Genomic DNA, 20,106 nt, shown 5'->3' on the forward strand with positions numbered 1-20,106 from the left:
CGACTATATGTTTTTTTCTCTTCTGTTAATTTCTGTAAGGTGTCCTTGAGACTTTGAAAGGCGCCCAAAAATAAAATGTATTATTATTATTATTATTAAACTCAACCATTCTCTGTAATATACGTTTGATTTGTACTTTTCATAGTTCTGTTGAAAGATGATCAATCTGTAATGCTATCTTTCTCTATTTGTTGGTGCTGCCAACTTGCTAAATTTTCCAGAATCCTTTGCTTTTATTTCAGATTTCCAGCATCTGCAGTTTTTTTATTACTTTTCCACTTATATCCTGTGAAGGCCTTGGGTTTTAATAACCTGCCTAGCAGAGCAAGGCCAAGTTACAGAATTCATACGTGTTAGAAAGCTGACACAGCAGGAAGACTTTGAAGACATCTACATTGGAACAGAATAAATTTACTTCCTCACTTCGAACATTTTGCTTAGTACTGCACATTCCTTTAACACAAAGATTAAATGACACGGAGGAAACTAATTAACTTTCTGTTATCTGAAATAACTGAAACAACGGAGGTTAAACTTTGAAAGGTTGACCACTGGTAAAGTTTGTGTTTCTTCCTTCTAATTTATCAACAATGCAGAATTGGACTTTTCTACTAACTTCAAGATGGAAGTAATTGGGTATTTTTACTTTTACTTTAAGATCACCCATTCCATGTTAAATGGCTGAAAGAAATTAAATACCATTTTTGATTCCCTCCAAAACTGACAAAGATATTTAAGCATTCTAAGACTAAGCTGGATTTCCAAATTACTCCTGACAGGTAATTTTCACGCACTATCTTTGAGTGTTGTGTACTGAAGTGAATTCTAAGGTAGCATGCATTTAATCTTACTTTTGAAGACGTGGAGTCACAATCCTGACAGATCCAGCCATAGCCTGTCTGCTTTGGGGACTTCTTCAGGGGTGGATCGAGGCAACCAAAATGGTAGCAGAGTCTGCATTCATCACATCTGCACAAGAAAATAATTTACAGATCAAATCAGTTTTACGATGCAAACTTTAATCTATCTACAGTGCCCTCCATAATGTTTGGGACAAAGGCCCATCATTTATTTATTTGCCTCTGTACTCCACAATTTGAGATTCGTAATAGAAAAAAAATCACATGTGGTTAAAGTGCACATTGTCAGAATTTAATAAAGGCCATTTTTAAACATTTCGGTTTCACCATGTAGAAATTACAGCTGTGTTTATACATAGTCCCCCCCATTTCATGGCACCATAATGTTTGGACACGTGGCTTCACGGGTGTTTGTAATTGCTCAGATATGTTTAATGGTACCCGGACGTGGTGCCGACGGACAAGAAGCCGAAGCAAAGAAGTCGAAGCCAAAGAACCGAATGGAAACGAGGCTGAAACCGCGCGGAAACCTTGGGCGGGGCGCAAAGTCTCCAGAGGTTTCCATTCAGGTTTCCTAAGTGGGACAGGGGCATTAGAGATGATCTTACCCGCTCGCTTACTGGCCCTTATAGTGTACAGTTGGTCAATGGAGGGAATGTTGCAGCCAATAACCTTCTCAGCTGATCGGATGATTCGCTGCAGCCTCCGGATGTCGTGCTTGGTGGCTGAACGAAACCAGACCATAATGGAGATGGTGAGGACAGACTCTACGATGGCCATATAGAATTGGACCATCATTGCCTGTGGCAGATTGTGCTTCCTCAGCTGCCGCAGGAAGTACATCCTCTGTTGGGCCTTTTTGACTGTGGGGTCGATGGTGGCCCCCCCTTTAAGGTCCTTGGAGATGATGGTTCCCAGAAACTTAAAAGATTCCACAGATATGACTGTGGTGTTGTTGATGGTGAGTGGAGTGAGAGCTCTCCTAAAGTCTACAATCAATTCCACTGTCTTAAGGGCATTGAGCTCCAGGTTGTTGCGATGGCACCAGGACGCCAGCTGTGTCATTTCCTGTCTGTAGGCAGATTCCTCACCATCCTGGATCAGTCCAATCAGGGTTGTGTCATCCGCAAACTTGAGAGGCTTGACAGAGGAGTCAATGGAGATGCAGTCATTGGTGTAGAGAGAGTAGAGGGGAGAGTACGCAGCCTTGCGGTGCTCCTATGTTGAAGATTTGCGGGTCCGAGATGTCCCAGCCTCACATGCTGCTTTCTGTCTGTCAGGAATATGGTGATCCATCAACAGAGGGGTTCAGGCACGGTCAACTCGGAAAGTTTGGAGTGTAGTAGCTCTGGCACAATGGTGTTGAATGCAGAGCTAAAATCAACAAACAAAATACTTACATCGGTCCTCTGGTGGTATAGGTGCTGGAGGATGAAGTGCAGGCCCAGATTGAATGCGTCATCCACAGATCTATTGGCCCGATATGCAAACTGCAGAGGGTCCAGCAGGGGGTTTGTGATATTTTTCAGCTTGGCCAGCACAAGCCTTTCAAAGGTCTTCATGACTACAGAGGTCAGTGCTACACTAGCCATTAAGATCAGTAATCCTTGCCTTTTTGGGTACAGGGACAATAATGGAGACTTTGAAGCAGGCAGAGACAGTACAGGTTCGCAGGGACTGGTTAACATATCAGAATGATGGCAAGAGCAAAGTATGGAAGATAGAAGGAACTGCCCAAGATCCATAGCATACCACCTCATCAGTGAAACACAGTTGTGGGGGTGTTATGGCCTGGGCATGTATGGCTGCTGAAGGTGCTGGCTTACATATTCATTGATACAACTGCTGAAGTATATAGACACATCCTATCTGCTCAAATTCAAACAAATGCCTCAAAACTCATTGGCCGGTGGTTTATTCTACAGCAAGACAATGATCCCAAACATACTGCTGAAGCAACAAAGGAGTTTTTCAAAGCTCAAAAATGGTCAATTCTTGAGTGGCCAAGTCAATCACCTGATCTGAACCCAATTGAGCATGCCTTTTATATGCTGAAGTGAAAACTAAAGGGAACCAGCCCCCAAAACAAGCATAAGCTAAAGATGGCTGCAATACAGGCCTGGCAGAGCATCACCAGAGAAGGCACCCAGCAACCGGTGATGTACATGAATCGTAGATTTCAAGCAGTCATTACATGCAAAGGATATACAACAAAATACTAAACATGACTACTTTCATTTACATGACATTGCTGTGTCCCAAACATTATAGTGCCCTGAAATGGGGAGACTATGTATAAACACTGCTGTAATTTCTACATGGTGAAACCAAAATGTATAAAAATGGCCTTTATTAAAATCTGACAACGTGCATTTTAACCACATGCGTTTTTTTCTATTACAAATCTCAAATTGTGGAGTACAGAGGCAAATAAATAACTGATGGGTCTTTTTCCCAAACATTATGGAGGGGACTGTAGATCACCCATGATTGAACGGCAGATGGGCCAAATGGCCTAATTCTGCTCCTAGAATTTATGATCAGAATTTGAATTTCATCACCATTTCCAGTCAATTTACACTCTGTCAATTTAACCTTCAATCTCAATCCCACTCCTACCTATGGTTCTGCGGTTTTAACAAGGCCCAATGCAAGCTTGAAGAACAGTATATGTTAATAAACAGAAATATGAATATAACATTGACTTATTTTCGAGTTGGGGATGCAATGAACTGCAGGTGCTGACTTCTTAATTTAATAAAATGTACTAATCCAGACAATGTTGATATTATGGGAAGACAGGAAACTGCAGATGCTGGAATCTTGAGCAAAAAAACAAAGTGCTGGAGTAACTAAGTGGGTCAGGCTGCATCTGGTGAAGGAATGGACAGGTGACACAGATTGGTGGGTGGGTGGACAAAAGCAAGAGATGAAAAGGAGAATGAAAGGAGTAAAATGAGTGGAATGTAAAGCCAGAGGGATGTGGATGGAAGGAAACAGAGGGGGGGGGGGGGGGGGGGGGGGGGGGGGGAGGGAGAGGGGCATGATGATTGGAGAAATGGGTGTGCATTGAGGCTGAGAAATAAACCATTTAGTGTTTAGTACTCTGGCATCACCCTACCTACACAATTGAGATAGCCTCCAGGGTTAAAAAAAATGTCACTTTCAAAATTAACTATTCGGTTTATTAAATACTAAACCAATTATGGAAACATTTTTATACAAGCCAATAAAGATGTGGAGAAAGTTAACATTTTGGATTAATCTTTCACTAGTTCTGACGATGGGTCATTACTGAAACATTGGCTCAGATTTAATCTTGTCGGTTTGCAAATGTGTATTCAAAGTATTTCAATATATGTTTGGTATTGTAAATCGAAGGTAGACACAAAATGCTGGAGTAACTCAGCGGGACAGGCAGCACCTCTGGAGAGAAGGAATGGGTGACGTTTCGGGTCGAGACACTCTTTCAGGCTGATATTGTATTGGAAAGTCAAGTTGGATAAAAATATTCATCTAATAAAAGCAGAGTATCTAACATCTCTTTTTCAGTTCTGATAAAAGGCCTCTGACCTGAAACGTTGAGTCCGTTTCTCTTCCCTCAGTTGTGGCCTGAGCAGCTGAGTATTTCTAGCATCTTTCAGTTTTGTTTTAGATTATCTACCTGGAATTATTGCCTGCCTATGTCCCAGTCCATCCATTCTTTAAAGGTTATGCATTCTCCACATACTGTGCAGATGCTTTTTAAAAAGAAAAAGTCCTCATTCATGGGATGTGGTATGCTCTCATTTATTGCCCATCTCTAATACTCCCTGAGAAAGTGGACCTGGAATCAGTACAGTTCTACTGTTGACTATGGCCATAGTCCTCTAATAATTTGTATTTCAATTTCACAGCTATCACAGTGGAAATTAAACTCCTGTTTGGAGATTAAATAGTCATGTTGATAAGTTAATGAACCTAATATATGGATAAATTGTGGTATCTAGGAATAATTGATAGGAATATGGGGAAATTAAAATGGGATTTATGGAGGACTAGTATAAATGGCCTTGATGAATGGTGCAGATTCTGTGTGGCCTGTTTCCATGCTACATTACATAACCTCTATGTTAGTATACCAATGATATAGGCCTTGTGTGTTCTGGGGTAGCAAAATTCTGAGCTTATAAATTAAAATGAAACTTGGTATTTCAATTTGCCGTTCGTTAACTTCTATTGTATAAGCTCTATATCCTTTACCATTGAATTGCTTCACATTTTAAGATGCGTTTTTAGTTAGTTTCTAATTGTCATGAGTTATGAGGATCATAACTCCCCTCCTCCCCTCCAGAAGAAATGATCAGCTGCAGGTCCTGGAGAAATGAATAAAACATGACAATTGGAGAATGAATATCAGGTAAAAAGTGAAATAGCTAATATACTTTATTATTCTAATAAAGTATATGTATGCCACGTTTATGCTAGGGTTTGGGATTTTAAGCAGAAACAACTGCATCATGAGTCATAGATATCAAGTGTGCATGCCACAGAAATTGAATGGTGTGCAGGGCTCTCACTTAACTTTTTTTCCCTGTTGCCAGCCGGGCAACCTTGGCAGCTTTTTAGGTTGCCAAATTACAGTTTAGGTGGGCATTTAAGACGGTTTGCATGACGCGTGAGATAATGTACTCGGATGAAGTGTGTAGTTACCAGTCGGAATTATGCTCAATGAAGCATTCACATATTATTTCTGCTTCAAATAAAGTCACAAACTAAACATATTCACCAATCAAGACATGATATATCCCACAATGACATGCAGCAAAATTATAAGACAGTATCTCAACTCTTTTTATAACATATAACCATATAACAATTACAACACGGAAACAGTCCATCTCGGCCCTTCTAGTCCGTGCCGAACACTTATTCTCCCCTAGTCCCATCTACCTGCACTCAGACCATAACCCTCCATTCCTTTCCCATCCATATAACTATCCAATTTATTTTTAAATGATAAAATCGAACCTGCCTCCACCACCTCCACTGGAAGCTCATTCCACACAGCTACCACTCTCTGAGTAAAGAAGTTCCCCCTCATGTTACCCCTAAACTTCTGTCCCTTAATTCTCAAGTCATGTCCTCTTGTTTGAATCTTCCCTACTCTCAGTGGGAAAAGCTTATCCACGTCAACTCTGTCTATCCCTCTCATCATTTTAAAGACCTCTATCAAGTCCCCCCTTAACCTTCTGCGCTCCAAAGAATAAAGACCTAACTTGTTCAACCTTTCTCTTTAACTTAGTTGCTGAAACCCAGTCAATTATACATTGCAATTAATGCAATTTCTATTAGTTCTTTCCACTTCCAAACTAAAATGTGGTTGGATTATTCAGCGTATGATCAACCTGTGTCAATAAATCCTGAACGATGGTAACATATATGCTTAACCATGCACACTACAGATTGATGCAAGCATGTTTTCTGTGAAGGACCGAAAATTACCATGACATGGCCATAGCATGGGTCGTTATTGCTATTGGTACAGAAACACTCGCTTCCCACATAATTTATCCACAACAAAATATACAGGTTGCAAGGACATTTTTATAGGCATTTTATGATAATAGCTGTTAAAACCGACTATACCCATCTGACAGGTTAAACATTACACTAACTGACAAGAGATGGCCAAAGGACATAACTGCAGCAAATGTTCTTTTGGTAATATGTTTAAATGTGTCAAAACGCCACATTACCGGACATTCAGATTAGATGTATGTGTTGTGAACAGCAACGAAGACATCCAGTTTGTACGCACCAGATTAAAAAAAAATTATTGATAAATGCTGTTTCCATCATTCCCACTTCAGAATTAACATTAAAATTTCAACTGAAATATCCCTGACCAAATTTGTGATGTATATGATCGACTGTAGAAGTAAAACCTGGATAAATCCAACGTATAGTTGTGAATGTACACAGAAAAGCTGGAGAAACTCAGCAGGTGCAGCAGCATCTATGGAGCGAAGGAATTGGGCAACGTTTCGGGCCAAAACCCTTCTTCAGACTGGAGAAGTTGTGAATGTTGCTCATTAATTAACTACAGTACTGATACTCCATATTAAGAGCATTGATTTGCCGTTAAAATTATTTCTGTAATAACGTGTCAATGGTAGCAGTGACAATCGAACACTGCGGTTTTAATGTTTGATATGTTCACAATTGAATTAATTCATCTTTATGGACTAAAACAAATAATAACATTGGGAATTAAAACACATTTGATTGCATTCCATTATCAAACATAGTCAATGTTCGCTCTGAAGACATTTCCAGCACAATAGGGTCAGGGAAGGGTGGTGTGTGTGAATCAGTGTGGGGTGGATAGATGGCGGGGGGTGGGGGAGGTTTAGAAGGCAGTCGGTGCAGAATGGATGGATTGAGGCAGATGAATTAGTATGTGTTGGTTGGAGTAGGTAAAATTATGAGGGGAGAGCACGGGGGATGTCAGTGGGGTTGTTGAATGGGGGGGTTAGGTACGGGATGGATGGGGTAGACAAAAGTGCTGGACAAACTCAGCGGGTGAAGCAGCGTCTATGAAGCGAAGGAAATAGGCAACGTTTTGGGTCGAGACGCTTCTTCAGACTGTTCCCCCCATTCTTCTTGAATGGGGGGTTCAGTACAGGATGGATGGGGGCGGGTAGATCAGCACAGGATGAATGGAGGGAGTCAGTACAATGTGGATCGGAGGGTCTGTGCAGGATGAATGGGGGATCACTACAGGATGAATGAAGGGAAGGTGCAGGATAAATGAGGGTGGGTCAGTACGGGATGAATGCGTGGATTAGTACAGGATGGATGGGGGATCAGTACAGGATCGATGGAGGAGAAATGCAGGATGGATGGGAAGGGGGGGAAGTACAGGATATGACTTGGGAGACCAGTGTAGGATGGATGGGGGGGGGGGGGGGGGGAATCAATGCGAGGTGGAGGTGGTTAGGGTGATCAGCGCAGGATGAAGATGGTGGGGGGGAGCACAGGGGGTGTCAGTGAGGACTGAATAGAGGGCAGAATGGGGATCAGTGCGGGATGGAGAGAAGGGGTCTCAGGATAAGGGGGCGGGCGGGGTGGGAGGCAGAGAGAGAGAGAGAGGGGGTGCTAGGTGGGGAGGAAGGAAGGTCAGCGCTCCTCGGACAACATCGCCCCGCTACCTTGGCTGTCCCTGTCCTTGCTAAGTGCCGCCGCCAAAGGGGGAATCGGTTGGGATTTCCTCGCCACCGCCTCCCCTCCTCCACCAGCCAACAGCAAGGTGCGAGGCCGAGTGGTGCAGCTCAAAGATCCAATGTGCAGCTGCTTCAGAAGGGTCGGATCGAATGATGGGCCCCGCACAGCGGCAGCAGCAGCGGCTGCGACTCCATCACCTCCTCCTCCCGTATAGCGTCCGCTGCTTGCAAATCCGCTAACGGCGCTTTCAAAACAAACCCTCCCGCACGCCGAGGCCTCCCCCTCCGTCCCTCCCTCCTTCCGGCCTCGGCGTGCGGGAGGGTTTGTTTTGAAAGCGCCGTAAGCGGATTTGTAAGCAGCAGCCGCTATCAGGGAGGAGGAGATGGAGCTGCTGTCGTGGCCGCTGCTGCCGCTGTACGGGGCCCGTCATTCGCTCCGACCCTTCGTCACCCCGCACCTAGTATCTTTGCCCCGCAATCTAGCAGTCACCGACACAAAACGTCACGTTCCTTTTCTTCAGTGATGCTGCCTGACCCGCGGAGTTACTCCAGTTTTTTGTGTCTATCTTGGGTACAAACCAGTATCTGCAGTGCCAAGCCGGGCAAAATGACTCGGCGTATAGGTTGCCCGGCAGCACGTTGGGTGGTCAATGGCACCCAGGCAACCACTAATTTTCGAGCATTGGTGTGTTGGAGAACTTTTCTTAACTTTAAACATTTTAAAGTGCGGGTGATAATGTTGTACTTTGTAATTTCCATTAAAGGACCATTGAAAGGACTTAGAATTAAAATAGATGCAGATTTAACTATTTCAATGCTTTAATTGAATTACTTTTGAGTTAGCCCAACAAAACTCTTTCTAAATATCATGTATTTGCTCCCTCTAACTAAAATTATCTATATTCTTATGTATTTGTTAAAAATGATACTCTAGATTTTATTTCTCTTTTCATTTCCTAATTCTTGTTCATCTTCTACATCATATCTATCTATCTATATTACTAAACGTCTGATCTTGACCACTTCCTGTATATTGATTTTCGAAAAAAACGCTGCCACTTACGGCTGTGATTTTTGGCCATCTTATTCAGTCACCCTCCGCTGCGCAGGGCAAGAGTATTTTTCCCATCGATTAAAAATAAAAATGTTGAGATTCTCTCTCCTGAAGGCCATGCCCCTTCCGGAGGGACTATAAAACCCGGAAGTGTTGAGTGCCTCAGTCAATCTCTGCAAGATGGGGGAGCGAGTGAATGACGTCTTTCAGTCTGAGCTGTGAATAACACTGAACACATGTTCACTAAACTGTGAGTGGTTTTACTGACCTGTCAGTGCCCTTAGTGTGGTTTGAAAATATAGCTTGGAAATGCTAAAGCTGTGTTGCCTTTGGTTTGGAAATGCTAAAGCTGTGTTGCCTTTGGTTTGGAAATGCTAAAGCTTGGTTGCCTTTGGTTTGGAAATGCTAAAGCTGTGTTGCCTTTGGTTTTTCCCCATCTACCGCTGTGGTGTTATCAATCTGAATTTGAACAAGCACAAGTTGCATGTTGCTACAGAAAACCTTGAGCCCATATTGTGCCCCCAACAATTCTAGGTAATTGATTCCATGTGTTGGGGAATTACAGACTCCTGCTCATTTCATCTGCCCCCACAGCTCTTGACTGTGTTTGTGGCTCCCCATCCTTAGCCTCTTGCATCGGTCTGAAGAACCACCGATGGCTTTCGAGCAAGATTTCCCTTGAGCTGTCTCACGTTCGTTATCCACCATAGTTATTCAACAATGGCCTCTGCTGGCAATCCATAGTTTTGCCAATTTGGCCTGCATGGAATCTGAGTGTTCATTCCTTTGCTCGCTGTAAATTCTGGTAATGCAAAGGCCCGTAACGTACTGCTGGAAATGCAGCTACTATTTGCCAATTACACCCGCTGTTTGCCTGATAGATGGCTTGTATTTGACTATCAGGTCATAGCAGGCTTACTCAAATCTTGTTGTTTACCCCTAGGCAAAGTCACCAACATATTTACTGTGTTTGATAGTAAATCCTAGGTAATCAATTACCCTTGTAGGTGTCAATTTTGATTTAACTGGATGGATGAGGTAACCAAGTCTTTCAACAGGGTTTTGGTTTGCTTTGACTGATGCTTCTGCCAATTCTTGGTGACTCCAAAAATGAAAATGTCCTCCAAATATGCCATTACTATGTGGTTCTGAGAGCTTAGTAGACCCAGAATTGGTTTCAGTAGTTTAGTCAATAGTCTAGGAGCTGATGTCAACCTATTTGGCAGAGCCATGTATTGCCATAATTTACCCATCCAGTTAAACTTCAAATATCTCCTGCTCTTTGTGAATAGACACCGAATAGTATGCATCTTTGAGGTCGATGCATGCCATGTGACCATTTTTGGAAACCAACTGAGTTGCTCTTCCAATATTGTCCATTTTGAAATGTTTATATTGCACATATGTTTTTTGAGTTCTGTAAGGTCCAGAATGATGCGGACCCTCCATCTTTTCTCTCTTTTGAGAAATATATTGGATATAAATTGGTGAGGTTCTGTATGTGACCTCTCAATGACATTTTTGTCAGATAAAGTTCCAATTTCCTCCTGTATATCCATAGTTTCTTGTTGAGAGAACACCTACGTGCAAAATTTTGTGGGTGGTGATGAATTCAAAATGAACTCAATTTTGAACCCTTCTACACTGTGCAGTACAAACGGATCCATTGTGACCCAACACCATTCTTTCAAAATATATTTTAACCTTCCTCCCACCAGTATGTGAGGCTTGTCTGAGGTGTTCCCTAAGGAACTGGTTTGACTTACCTCTGACGTTACTGGCGGTATGGCGCTGGTTTTCATTCGCGAGGTTTTGGAGGTTGAACTGGTGGTTGTTCTCTCCTCATCCTCGCTGTGGGCCGGCTGGGCCCTGCCCCTAAAAATACCTTGACTCCGGTGTGGGCCTTCCTCCAGTGCCTGGCCCTCTAGGCGTAAAACGCAGAGAGCTGTAAGGATGCATCCTTGGCGATGGACCCTTTTGGGTAACCTGACCTCTGCTTATTAGGCGGATCGTTTTTGCCTCGTCGTCCAGATCCCGTACCTGTCTCGGCAGGTCTTCCCCGAACAGGTAGTTTGCGGGCTGGACATTGCTGGCTTTACACAGGACAGTGAACTTTGAGTTAATTGATGGTTTGATTGCATTCTTCTGAATACAATTTCTCTCAAAGTGGGCATATCACAATAGTGCCATTGTGTCCTGTTCTCTGTCAGTGAGGAGTCCATCTTCCACTCCTCCTGCAAATGATGTGATCCCAGACCCCAGTAGGTTTAATACCTTCTGGAATTTTACTTGTTTCGGATGATAGGTCCAATCTGTCCCCAGATGACATGGTTCACTGCTTGGACCTTCAGGGAAGCACAGTAGCTGGTGGGGGGTACCTGTTCATGGTTCCTTCCATGGCCAGGTCTTAAAGTTGATGGGATGCTAGGTAATTGATATTATTAGCTAGATCTTCATCCAGGGAAGCACCCAGTAGTGTTGTGATAGAAAACCTGGATGATTGCAGAGGTACTTATTTTACTTACTTCTGCTTGTCCCTGGGAAGGTTTTCCCCCCTGTGCTTTTGAACTCTGATTCAGAGTGGTTTCTTCCATATGTTCTTCCCCCTCCAGTGGGGAAGACATTGGGCTGCCTCATGTGTGAGGCTCCTGGCACGGTCTGCTGTAGAGGCCCGTGCTGATACTGCTCCCTCCTTCGGAGCAGATCATTGTTGGAGCAACTTCTCCATAAGTTGCTCCTTGTGGGAGAGTCGTCCTCAGACGCTCTCCGTTGAGGGAGGGTATCCCTTTTCCCCGGACTCATCCGAGTCAACGGGTCTGTCAGACTTGCGTGTGGTTTTACGTCCCGCAGGACCACCACGGAGCTCTCCTTCTGCACCGTCTTTTCCAGCCGGTTCTGCTACCGGCGGTAATGTCGGGAACAAGACCGTCGCCCACTACTGGGAATGCTGCGGTCTTCGGCAGTCGACTTCCCCGCGGACCGTCTCCTCGACATCTGGGCTCTGAAATTACGAACAGCTTCAAGCCCGAAAGAACGCAGGTAAGTAGTTCAACTTTCCTTACCTGCCGCCTATTTTTTGAAAATCCCGACGGCTGGGAGGACGCAGTGCCTCTGCCAGTCCGTCGTGCGCGTTGCGTTCAGACGTAATGACGCGCATGCAGACGGACGGCCCTTCTTCACGTAGTCACTCACGTGACTTCGAAGTAAAATTATATTCTAATCAATTGAGGTGAACCATATTGTATAATTATGTTCTGATCAATCAAGGTGAACTGTACTTTGTATTGTAAATCAGATAACTAACATATGGATCAATCAGATTGACTGCAACATAGCTTGATTCTAAATTTCACCTTATTAGGTTTCCTGCAATGTCTTATCAGCTGGTTTGCAGACATTTTAGTGCTAACATATTGGAGAAAGATTTCCTAGGACAAAGGGTCCTATGAATAAAAAAGTGGAAACACATGTAACATTTCAATTAATATAAAAGGGATGAACTAAGCAATCAAAACAACTTAAATTTAACAACCTTAAAAACTTAACAACAAAACAACAAAATAACTTTTTAAAAATCCTATTTAAATTAACTAATCAGTAGCTTTTATTTCTCACATCCCTCCAACAGCCCTGTGACTAGTCTTGCCTTTCATTCGTGACACTGCTAATATCCATTAGTGGCCAGAGCCCACTGAACTCGTTATCTCACTCTACTGCATTTCGAGTTTAACTATGCATTCATTAGAAGTTGTTTTCAAAACATATATTGTACATAAAACAAAATAAATTAGGATTGGCAAGAGATTGTATTTCACTGTTACACAGTATTTCAGTTTTGGAAATGAGAACCGCTGTCTTACTACAATAAGGTACGAGTAATGACTTCTCGATATGAGTTGACATCGAAACACAATTGGGGTGTTTTGTTCCAAACACAAGCAACATTACATCCATCCAGACCAGCAAATCTGACCAGCATCTGCAGTTCCTTCCTACACATTGAATAGAATGGTTGGCTATGGAGAGAGAAGAACGATCTATGCAATTCACAAACATAAGATACTTTGCTTTCTCCTCTGACATCTTGTAACATTTAACAAATCTAAAACAAAGACCGCAACACTTGATTTTGACACTTATTGACGCTAGACATAAAATGTGGCCTTGCCTGGAGATTCATACCCCTTCAATAGCACAATTTACAGAAATTCATGACAGCAGTTAAAAACTGCTTTCAAAATTTCTGTTCAGGGAACTCCAAGAATTCGGACTTTCTGAGTGAAGAAATATTTCCTAATTTCTGACACATTTCTCTAAACAATTTCCCCCAATTATTGAGTGGAAATGTGCTCTCGGCATCCAGCCCACAATCCCTCTCAAAATCCTGCCTGTGTCAATACGATCACTTCTCATTCTTCTGAACTCTAATGATGATAGATCCAACCAGCTCATGTACTCCTCATCTTCAGAATCAAATTGTGAACCTTGTTCACACAGTCTCCAATACATGTATATCCTTCTTTAAACGTGTAGCTAACACTGCACAGAACACCAGTCCCGGTAAACCTGTTTTTAAAATTTATATCCTTTTCCATCAAGGCCAATATTTCAGGGTTAGCATTGAAACTCAACGCTGAGCTTAAGAGTTCACAAGGATAGGAAGTGGTTGTTATTCATCAGCCAGAGTGAGGCTGAAATCCTCAGCACTTTTGCATGGGTGTCCACATCATCTTATTAGGTGCCAAGCTTTGTTCAAAGACAACATTATTCCGTCTCTGAGCCATAAATTCAGCCAATTATCTCAACTGAGGGATTGTTGTTCAGTTGATTGCTGAACAGGACTTGTATGCTATCTTACGAAGATAGTTAAGATCCCAAGACACTTTTCAAAGAAATGAAGAAGAGTTCCGAATGAGCTATAAAGTCACAAAGCTGGGAATAAACACTGAATTGAATGTAGATACAAAATGCTGGGTCAGGCAGCATATCCGGAGAAAAAGAACAGGTGACATTTTGGGTCGAGATCCTGCTTCAGTCTGAAGAAGGGTCACGACACAATACATTATGTGTCTATCTTTGGTGTAAACCAGCGTCTGCAGATTCTTCCTACACACTGAATTGAATGGTTGGCTATCCAGTAAGAAGATTGATCAATTAATAATCAATGAGAAATGAAGAATACACAAAGGGTGTTGGGTATATGGAATGAGATGCTAGAGGAGGTAGTTGAGGCAAGTACCATCTCAATGTTTAAAAGACATTTGGACAGAAACATGGACAGGATAGGTTTAGAAGGATATGGACCAAACATCGGCAGGTTGGACTAGTGTAGATGGGCATGTTGGGCCGAACGGCCTGTTTCCACGCTGTATGACTTTATGGAAGAACAGCAATAAACGTAAATAATTAGAGTGAATAACTAAGTAAATGGGGGAAAAAACAAGAATAACTGTGAAGTATACTGAATGAAATCTAAAATCCAATGAATAATATTGTGATACAAATACATGATTAGCTAGCAAATTTCCAAATTCCGAGACCTAACAGTCAGCAGCTCTCGATCCATATATCACAATTAGTGAGGATTGGCAACAAATCATCCTCCTCCTCTATCCTCAACATGGGTATCCTGTAAGGATGTGTTCTCAGCCCCTTACAATACTCCCTATATACTCACAACTGTGTGGCCATCTCAAGCAATGACAATATGGAGTACAGGAAGCAGATAGAGAGCTTAGAGAGCATGGTGTTAAGACAACATCTTCTCGCTCAATTATAGCGAGTGATAATGATAACTAGCTGTGAAACAGTTAGTTATTGACCCCAGGAAGCAAGGTGATGTACATGCCCAAATCAGCATAAATGGTACTGAAGTGATTGGCGAGAGTCTTGTGTTCCTTGGTATAAATATCACTAATTTGTTCTGGAGCAACCACAATGAAGCTGTGGCCAAGAAAGCACACCAACACCTGCACTTCCTCAGAAGACTTAAGTCTCCAATGACTCTTATCAATATCTACAAATGCACCACAGAAAGCATCGTGTCAGGAGGCATTACAGCTTGTTTTGGGAACAGCTCTGCCCCAGACTGCCAGAACTTGCAGACCAGCCCAGTCCATCAACCAGACCAACCTCTCCCCATTCATTCTATCTGCACTTCACACACCCTTGGGAAAGCAGCTGATGTAATCAAATTTACATTCCAGTTATTCCTTCTCCTCCACTCTCCTGTTGGGCAGAAGATACAAGAGTTGGAAAGCACATACCAGCAGATTCAGAAACAGCTTCTTCCTCATTGTTCTCAGACTAGTGAAAGGTCCTCCAAAAAGGGCTCAGTCGCAATCTTCCAACACCTTATTGCAGACATTCAACATTTTCTCTGTAAATGTAATCTACAAGGCTGTAACACTATATTCTATACCCTGGTATTTCTATTTTTGCAATACCTGCTATACATGTGCATGACTTTATTGTAGTCATGTATAGCATAATTTGACAGATAACATGCAAACAAATATGTTCGATGAATCTTGGTACACATGACAATAATCTACCATCAGCTATCAGAATTCATGGTACTGGAATGTAAGCCAGTCATACCTGATTCCCAGGGACTGCTTCAATAGACAAGAGAAAGAGTTTTGCTTTTCAGTTATAAAATGTGATGTCACTTGAGCAAAATCCCCATGCCAGAGACATATGAGATTAACCCAAACATTATAAAATCAATTCAAAGTCAATGCTGAACATCCGAAATTCTCCCAGGGTTTCCGTCACACTTCATTGCATTCATGGTGTACATATCATCATTTGCAGATAATTCACTTGGGAGAACTCATTACATACTATTATGATCCTAGTAAAGTATTCGTCTGGTACTTTGCTATCCAATGGATCTCTTTTACAGAACATTAACAAATTAAATTCCTTGTCATCAGCAAGTAACAAATCAATTACTGTCCGTCAAACAATAACACAGAAATCCAAATTTCACATTATTTAGCTACTGTTGAAATGAACAAACACATTCTTTGCAAGTGTCTTTCTTTATCCACCAGACTCCAACAAAGGTTTAATTAAAAAAAATTGATGGTCAGATTTTATGATCGGTGGAAAAGGAACAGTGCTTATTACTCTCCACATCGACTGCTGGGCCGACTTTTATCTGCAGTTGAGAGGCAGTTGAAAGTGCAGAAACTGTAATGTCTGCTTGTAGGTGCTGTGAACAATTATTAGAGAGGGTTTAATTATGGGTCTGCCATTGTAAGCTGCAGTACCACCTGAGCTCAATGAACAGGCATGTTTCCACAAATGTAAATGTGCTGACTGGGACTGGGACCAGGCTGGAGGGGATGGACAAGCAAGGGATCTAGGATGAAGGTAAGGGAGTGTGAAAGGGGGTTAGAAGGCAGATGAAAAGTTGATTTCGGAGACCAATGAATAGAAACATTTGTGAGGTTATTGGGAAGGAAGGAGAGGCAGGGTCTCAGTCAAAACTCTTCATTGACAAAAATAGTCCAGAAATGGTCATTCTCATCTTTCACCTTAGGTAATTACATTTTCAATGACAGAGCACTGAAATAAACACCATGGGCAAACACCGTGGCTCAGCTGGTAGAGCTGCTGTCTCACAGCACCAGAGACCCGGGTTCGATCCTGATCTCGAGTGGAGTGTGCGTGTTATTCCTGTGACTGCATGGATTTCCTCTATTTGCTCTGCATTCCTCCCGCTTCCCAAAGTCGAGTGGGTTTGTAAGTTAATTCTAGGTTTGTTGGGATCGTTCCATGGTGTTATCTTTGAATCAATTTACAATGATTGAATTGAGTCGTACAATCTCAGGGTATCCTAATGGATGTGTATCGAGTTTGAGAAAAGACAACAACAGAATATCTCTTCAACCTATTAAAATGAAGAAGCTTGACCAAGGCAAGTAGCTAAAGTTCAAACAGTTCAAAACAGGACGGCACAATAACACAGCAGTAGAGTTGCTGTTTTACAGTGTCAGAGACCCGGGTTCGATCCCGACTATGGGGGTTTGTCTGTACGGGGTTTGTACGCTTTCCCTGTGACCGAGTGGATTTTCTCCAGGCGCTCTGGTTTTCCTCCCACTCTCCAAAGATATACAGGTTTGTAGGTTAATTAGCTTATGTAAATTGTCCCTAGTGTGTAGGATAGTGCTTGTGTACAGGGTGATCACTGTTCGGCATGGACTCTGTGGGCCGAAGGGCCTGACTCTCTAAATTCTGAAGTAAAACCTTAAATTTTATGATGGCGGGAGCAGTTTGGCGAAATCTTAGAGAAATACAACACTTCGAATCTAACTCGAACGCACCAACATGATTCTCTGCTAACCGAATTTGATCATTTCAAAGTATTTGCAGGGGTATTGGGCCATACGAATCTTAAACATTGGTCCCAATTTATAAAAATTGTTGGTAATTAAGTGGTGAAGAATTAAATGGCATCTGAGGTTTGTGGTGGAATTAGAACAATGAAGATACACTCAGTAATTGATGTGAGGTCACCTACTTCCCTGCAGAAGTACTGTACATCTTGGTCTTGCAAATGCCTCAAAATCTTTTACTTTGCACTATTTAACCACAACGCCCACATCAACCAAATAGATTGCTTGACATGTGTTTAAAGCGTTACACAACTGGATGCATGCAGTAAGAGTTAACCAGAGGAGAACCAGAGGAGGAACAGTCAACATGGATTTGTGCCTGGAAGGTCATGTTTGACTCATCTTCTTGAATTTTTTGAAGAGGTTACTAGGGAAATTGACGTGGGTAAAGCAGTGGATGTTGTCTATATGGACTTTAGTAAGGCCTTTGACAAGGTTCCTCATGGAAGGTTGGTTAAGAAGGTTCAACTGTTGGGTATAAATGTAGGAGTAGCAAGATGGATTCAACAGTGGCTGAATGGGAGATGCCAGAGGGTAATGGTGGATGGCTGTTTGTCGGGTTGGAGGCAGGTGACTAGTGGGGTGCCTCAGGGATCTGTGTTGGGTCCTTTGTTGTTTGTCATGTACATCAATGATCTGGATGAAGGTGTGGTAAATTGGATTAGTAAGTATGCAGATGATACCAAGATAGGGGGTGTTGTGGATAATGAAGAGGATTTCCAAAGTCTACAGAGTGATTTAGGCCATTTGGAAGAATGGGCTGAAAGATGGCAGATGGAGTTTAATGCTGATAAATGTGAGGTGCTACACCTTGGCAGGACAAATTAAAATAGGACGTACATAGTAAATGGTAGGGGAATTGAAGAATGCAGTTGAACAGAGGGATCTGGGAATAACCGTGCATAGTTCCTTGAAGGTGGAATCTCATATAGATAGGGTGGTAAAGAAAGCTTTTGGTATGCTAGCCTTTATAAATCAGAGCATTGAGTATAGAAGCTGGGCTGTAATGTTAAAATTGTACAAGGCATTGGTGAGACCAAATCTGGAGTATGGTGTACAATTTTGGTCGCCCAATTATAGGAAGGATGTCAACGAAATAGAGAGAGTACAGAGGAGATTTACTAGAATGTTGCCTGGGTTTCAACAACTAAGTTACAGAGAAAGGTTGAATAAGTTAGGTCTTTATTCTCTGGAGAGCATAAGGTTAAGGGGGGACTTGATAGAGGTCTTTAAAATGATGAGAGGGATAGACAGAGTTGATGTGGACAAGCTTTTCCCTTTGAGAATAGGGAAGATTCAAACAAGAGGACATGACTTCAGAATTAAGGGACAGATGTTTAGGGGGACTTCTATACTCAGAGAGTGGTAGCGGTGTGGAATGAGGTTCCAGTGGAAGTGGTGGAGGCAGGTTCGTTGGTATAATTTAAAAATAAATTGGATAGGCATATGGATGAGAAGGGAATGGAGGGTTATGGTATGAGTGCAGGCAGGTGGGACCAAGGGAAAATAATTGTTCGGCACGGTTTTGTAGGGCCGAGGGCCTGTTTCCGTGCTGTAATTGTTATATGGTTATAATAAACATATTTGTTATAACCACCACCACCCAGCAATATTGGATAGTTCCTATATTGGGCCCAAAATCAAAGTTACAATGTCATCATAATGAATTCATGATTTCATAGCTTGCTTTCTGCTCAATCGCAGCCTTCAATTAAACCGAGTGGAATAAGCAGACTAGCCCTACTTTCTTCTTCATTTGCCCAAACATTAATTTGAGATACCAAAAACTTGCAACCTGGCAACGATATAGAGTAAGAGAAAGATACCCAATCTAAGCAAGTCTCTTTTGCTCATGTGTGCCTATAATGTTCTACAGCTTTCCTGTCCATACACCAGTCCAAATGTGTTTTAAATGTTGTTAATGTACCCACCACAACTACTTCCTCTGGCATCTTGTTTCATATACCCACCACGTTCTGTGAGAAAAAGTTACTCCTCAGGTTCCTATTGAATCTTTCTCCTCTTCACCTTAAACCTATGCCCTCTAGTTCTTGATTCCCCTACCTTGGGAAAAATCTTTGTTTATTTATCCTATCTATTCCCCTCATGATTTTACACACCTCTGTAAGATTATCCCTCAGCCTTCTACGTTCTAAGGAATAAAGTCCTGGCTAGCCCAATTCTCTCCCCATAACTCAGACCCTTGAGTCATGGCAACATGCTCTTAAATCTTCTCTCCATCCTTTTCAACTCAAAGACATAATTCGCATAGCAGGGGGCGCAAAACTAAACACAATATTTCGAATTGGCCATACACGACTATCTTTATATTCAGGCAAAAAATATTATGCATATCATTTGCCCTCCAAGATATACTTTTATATTAACTTTCTGTCTCTTGAATGTAAAGGTACACACACACATCTCTGAATATATACGACTTTGGACAGCACAGTGATACGTGGATAGTGGTTAATTCGACCTCCAGTGCTATTTATTTATATAGAAATTTTATGTTCTTCCCTGCATGGTTTTCCTCCAGATGCTCTCCGAAAGGCTTGATGATTAAATGGCCAATGTAA

The 20,106-nt window shown here is 42.2% G+C and overlaps 1 protein-coding gene across 2 annotated transcripts in view; it reads right to left on the reverse strand.

The window, feature by feature from the left end:
* Nucleotides 1–20,106, reverse strand: part of phf14 (PHD finger protein 14) — a 198,456-nt gene that overhangs the window by 33,037 nt on the left and 145,313 nt on the right. The window contains exon 17 of one of the 2 annotated variants that reach the window (XM_055662004.1): nucleotides 852–969. The exons of the other annotated variant lie outside the window; for it this stretch is intronic. Within the exon in view, the coding sequence (XP_055517979.1) occupies nucleotides 852–969 (118 nt within the window). The remainder of the gene's footprint in view (nucleotides 1–851; nucleotides 970–20,106) is intronic. 2 annotated transcript variants of the gene reach the window in all.

The sequence above is a fragment of the Leucoraja erinacea genome, chromosome 2 (assembly GCF_028641065.1).
Source record: "Leucoraja erinacea ecotype New England chromosome 2, Leri_hhj_1, whole genome shotgun sequence".
NCBI lineage: Eukaryota > Metazoa > Chordata > Chondrichthyes > Rajiformes > Rajidae > Leucoraja > Leucoraja erinaceus.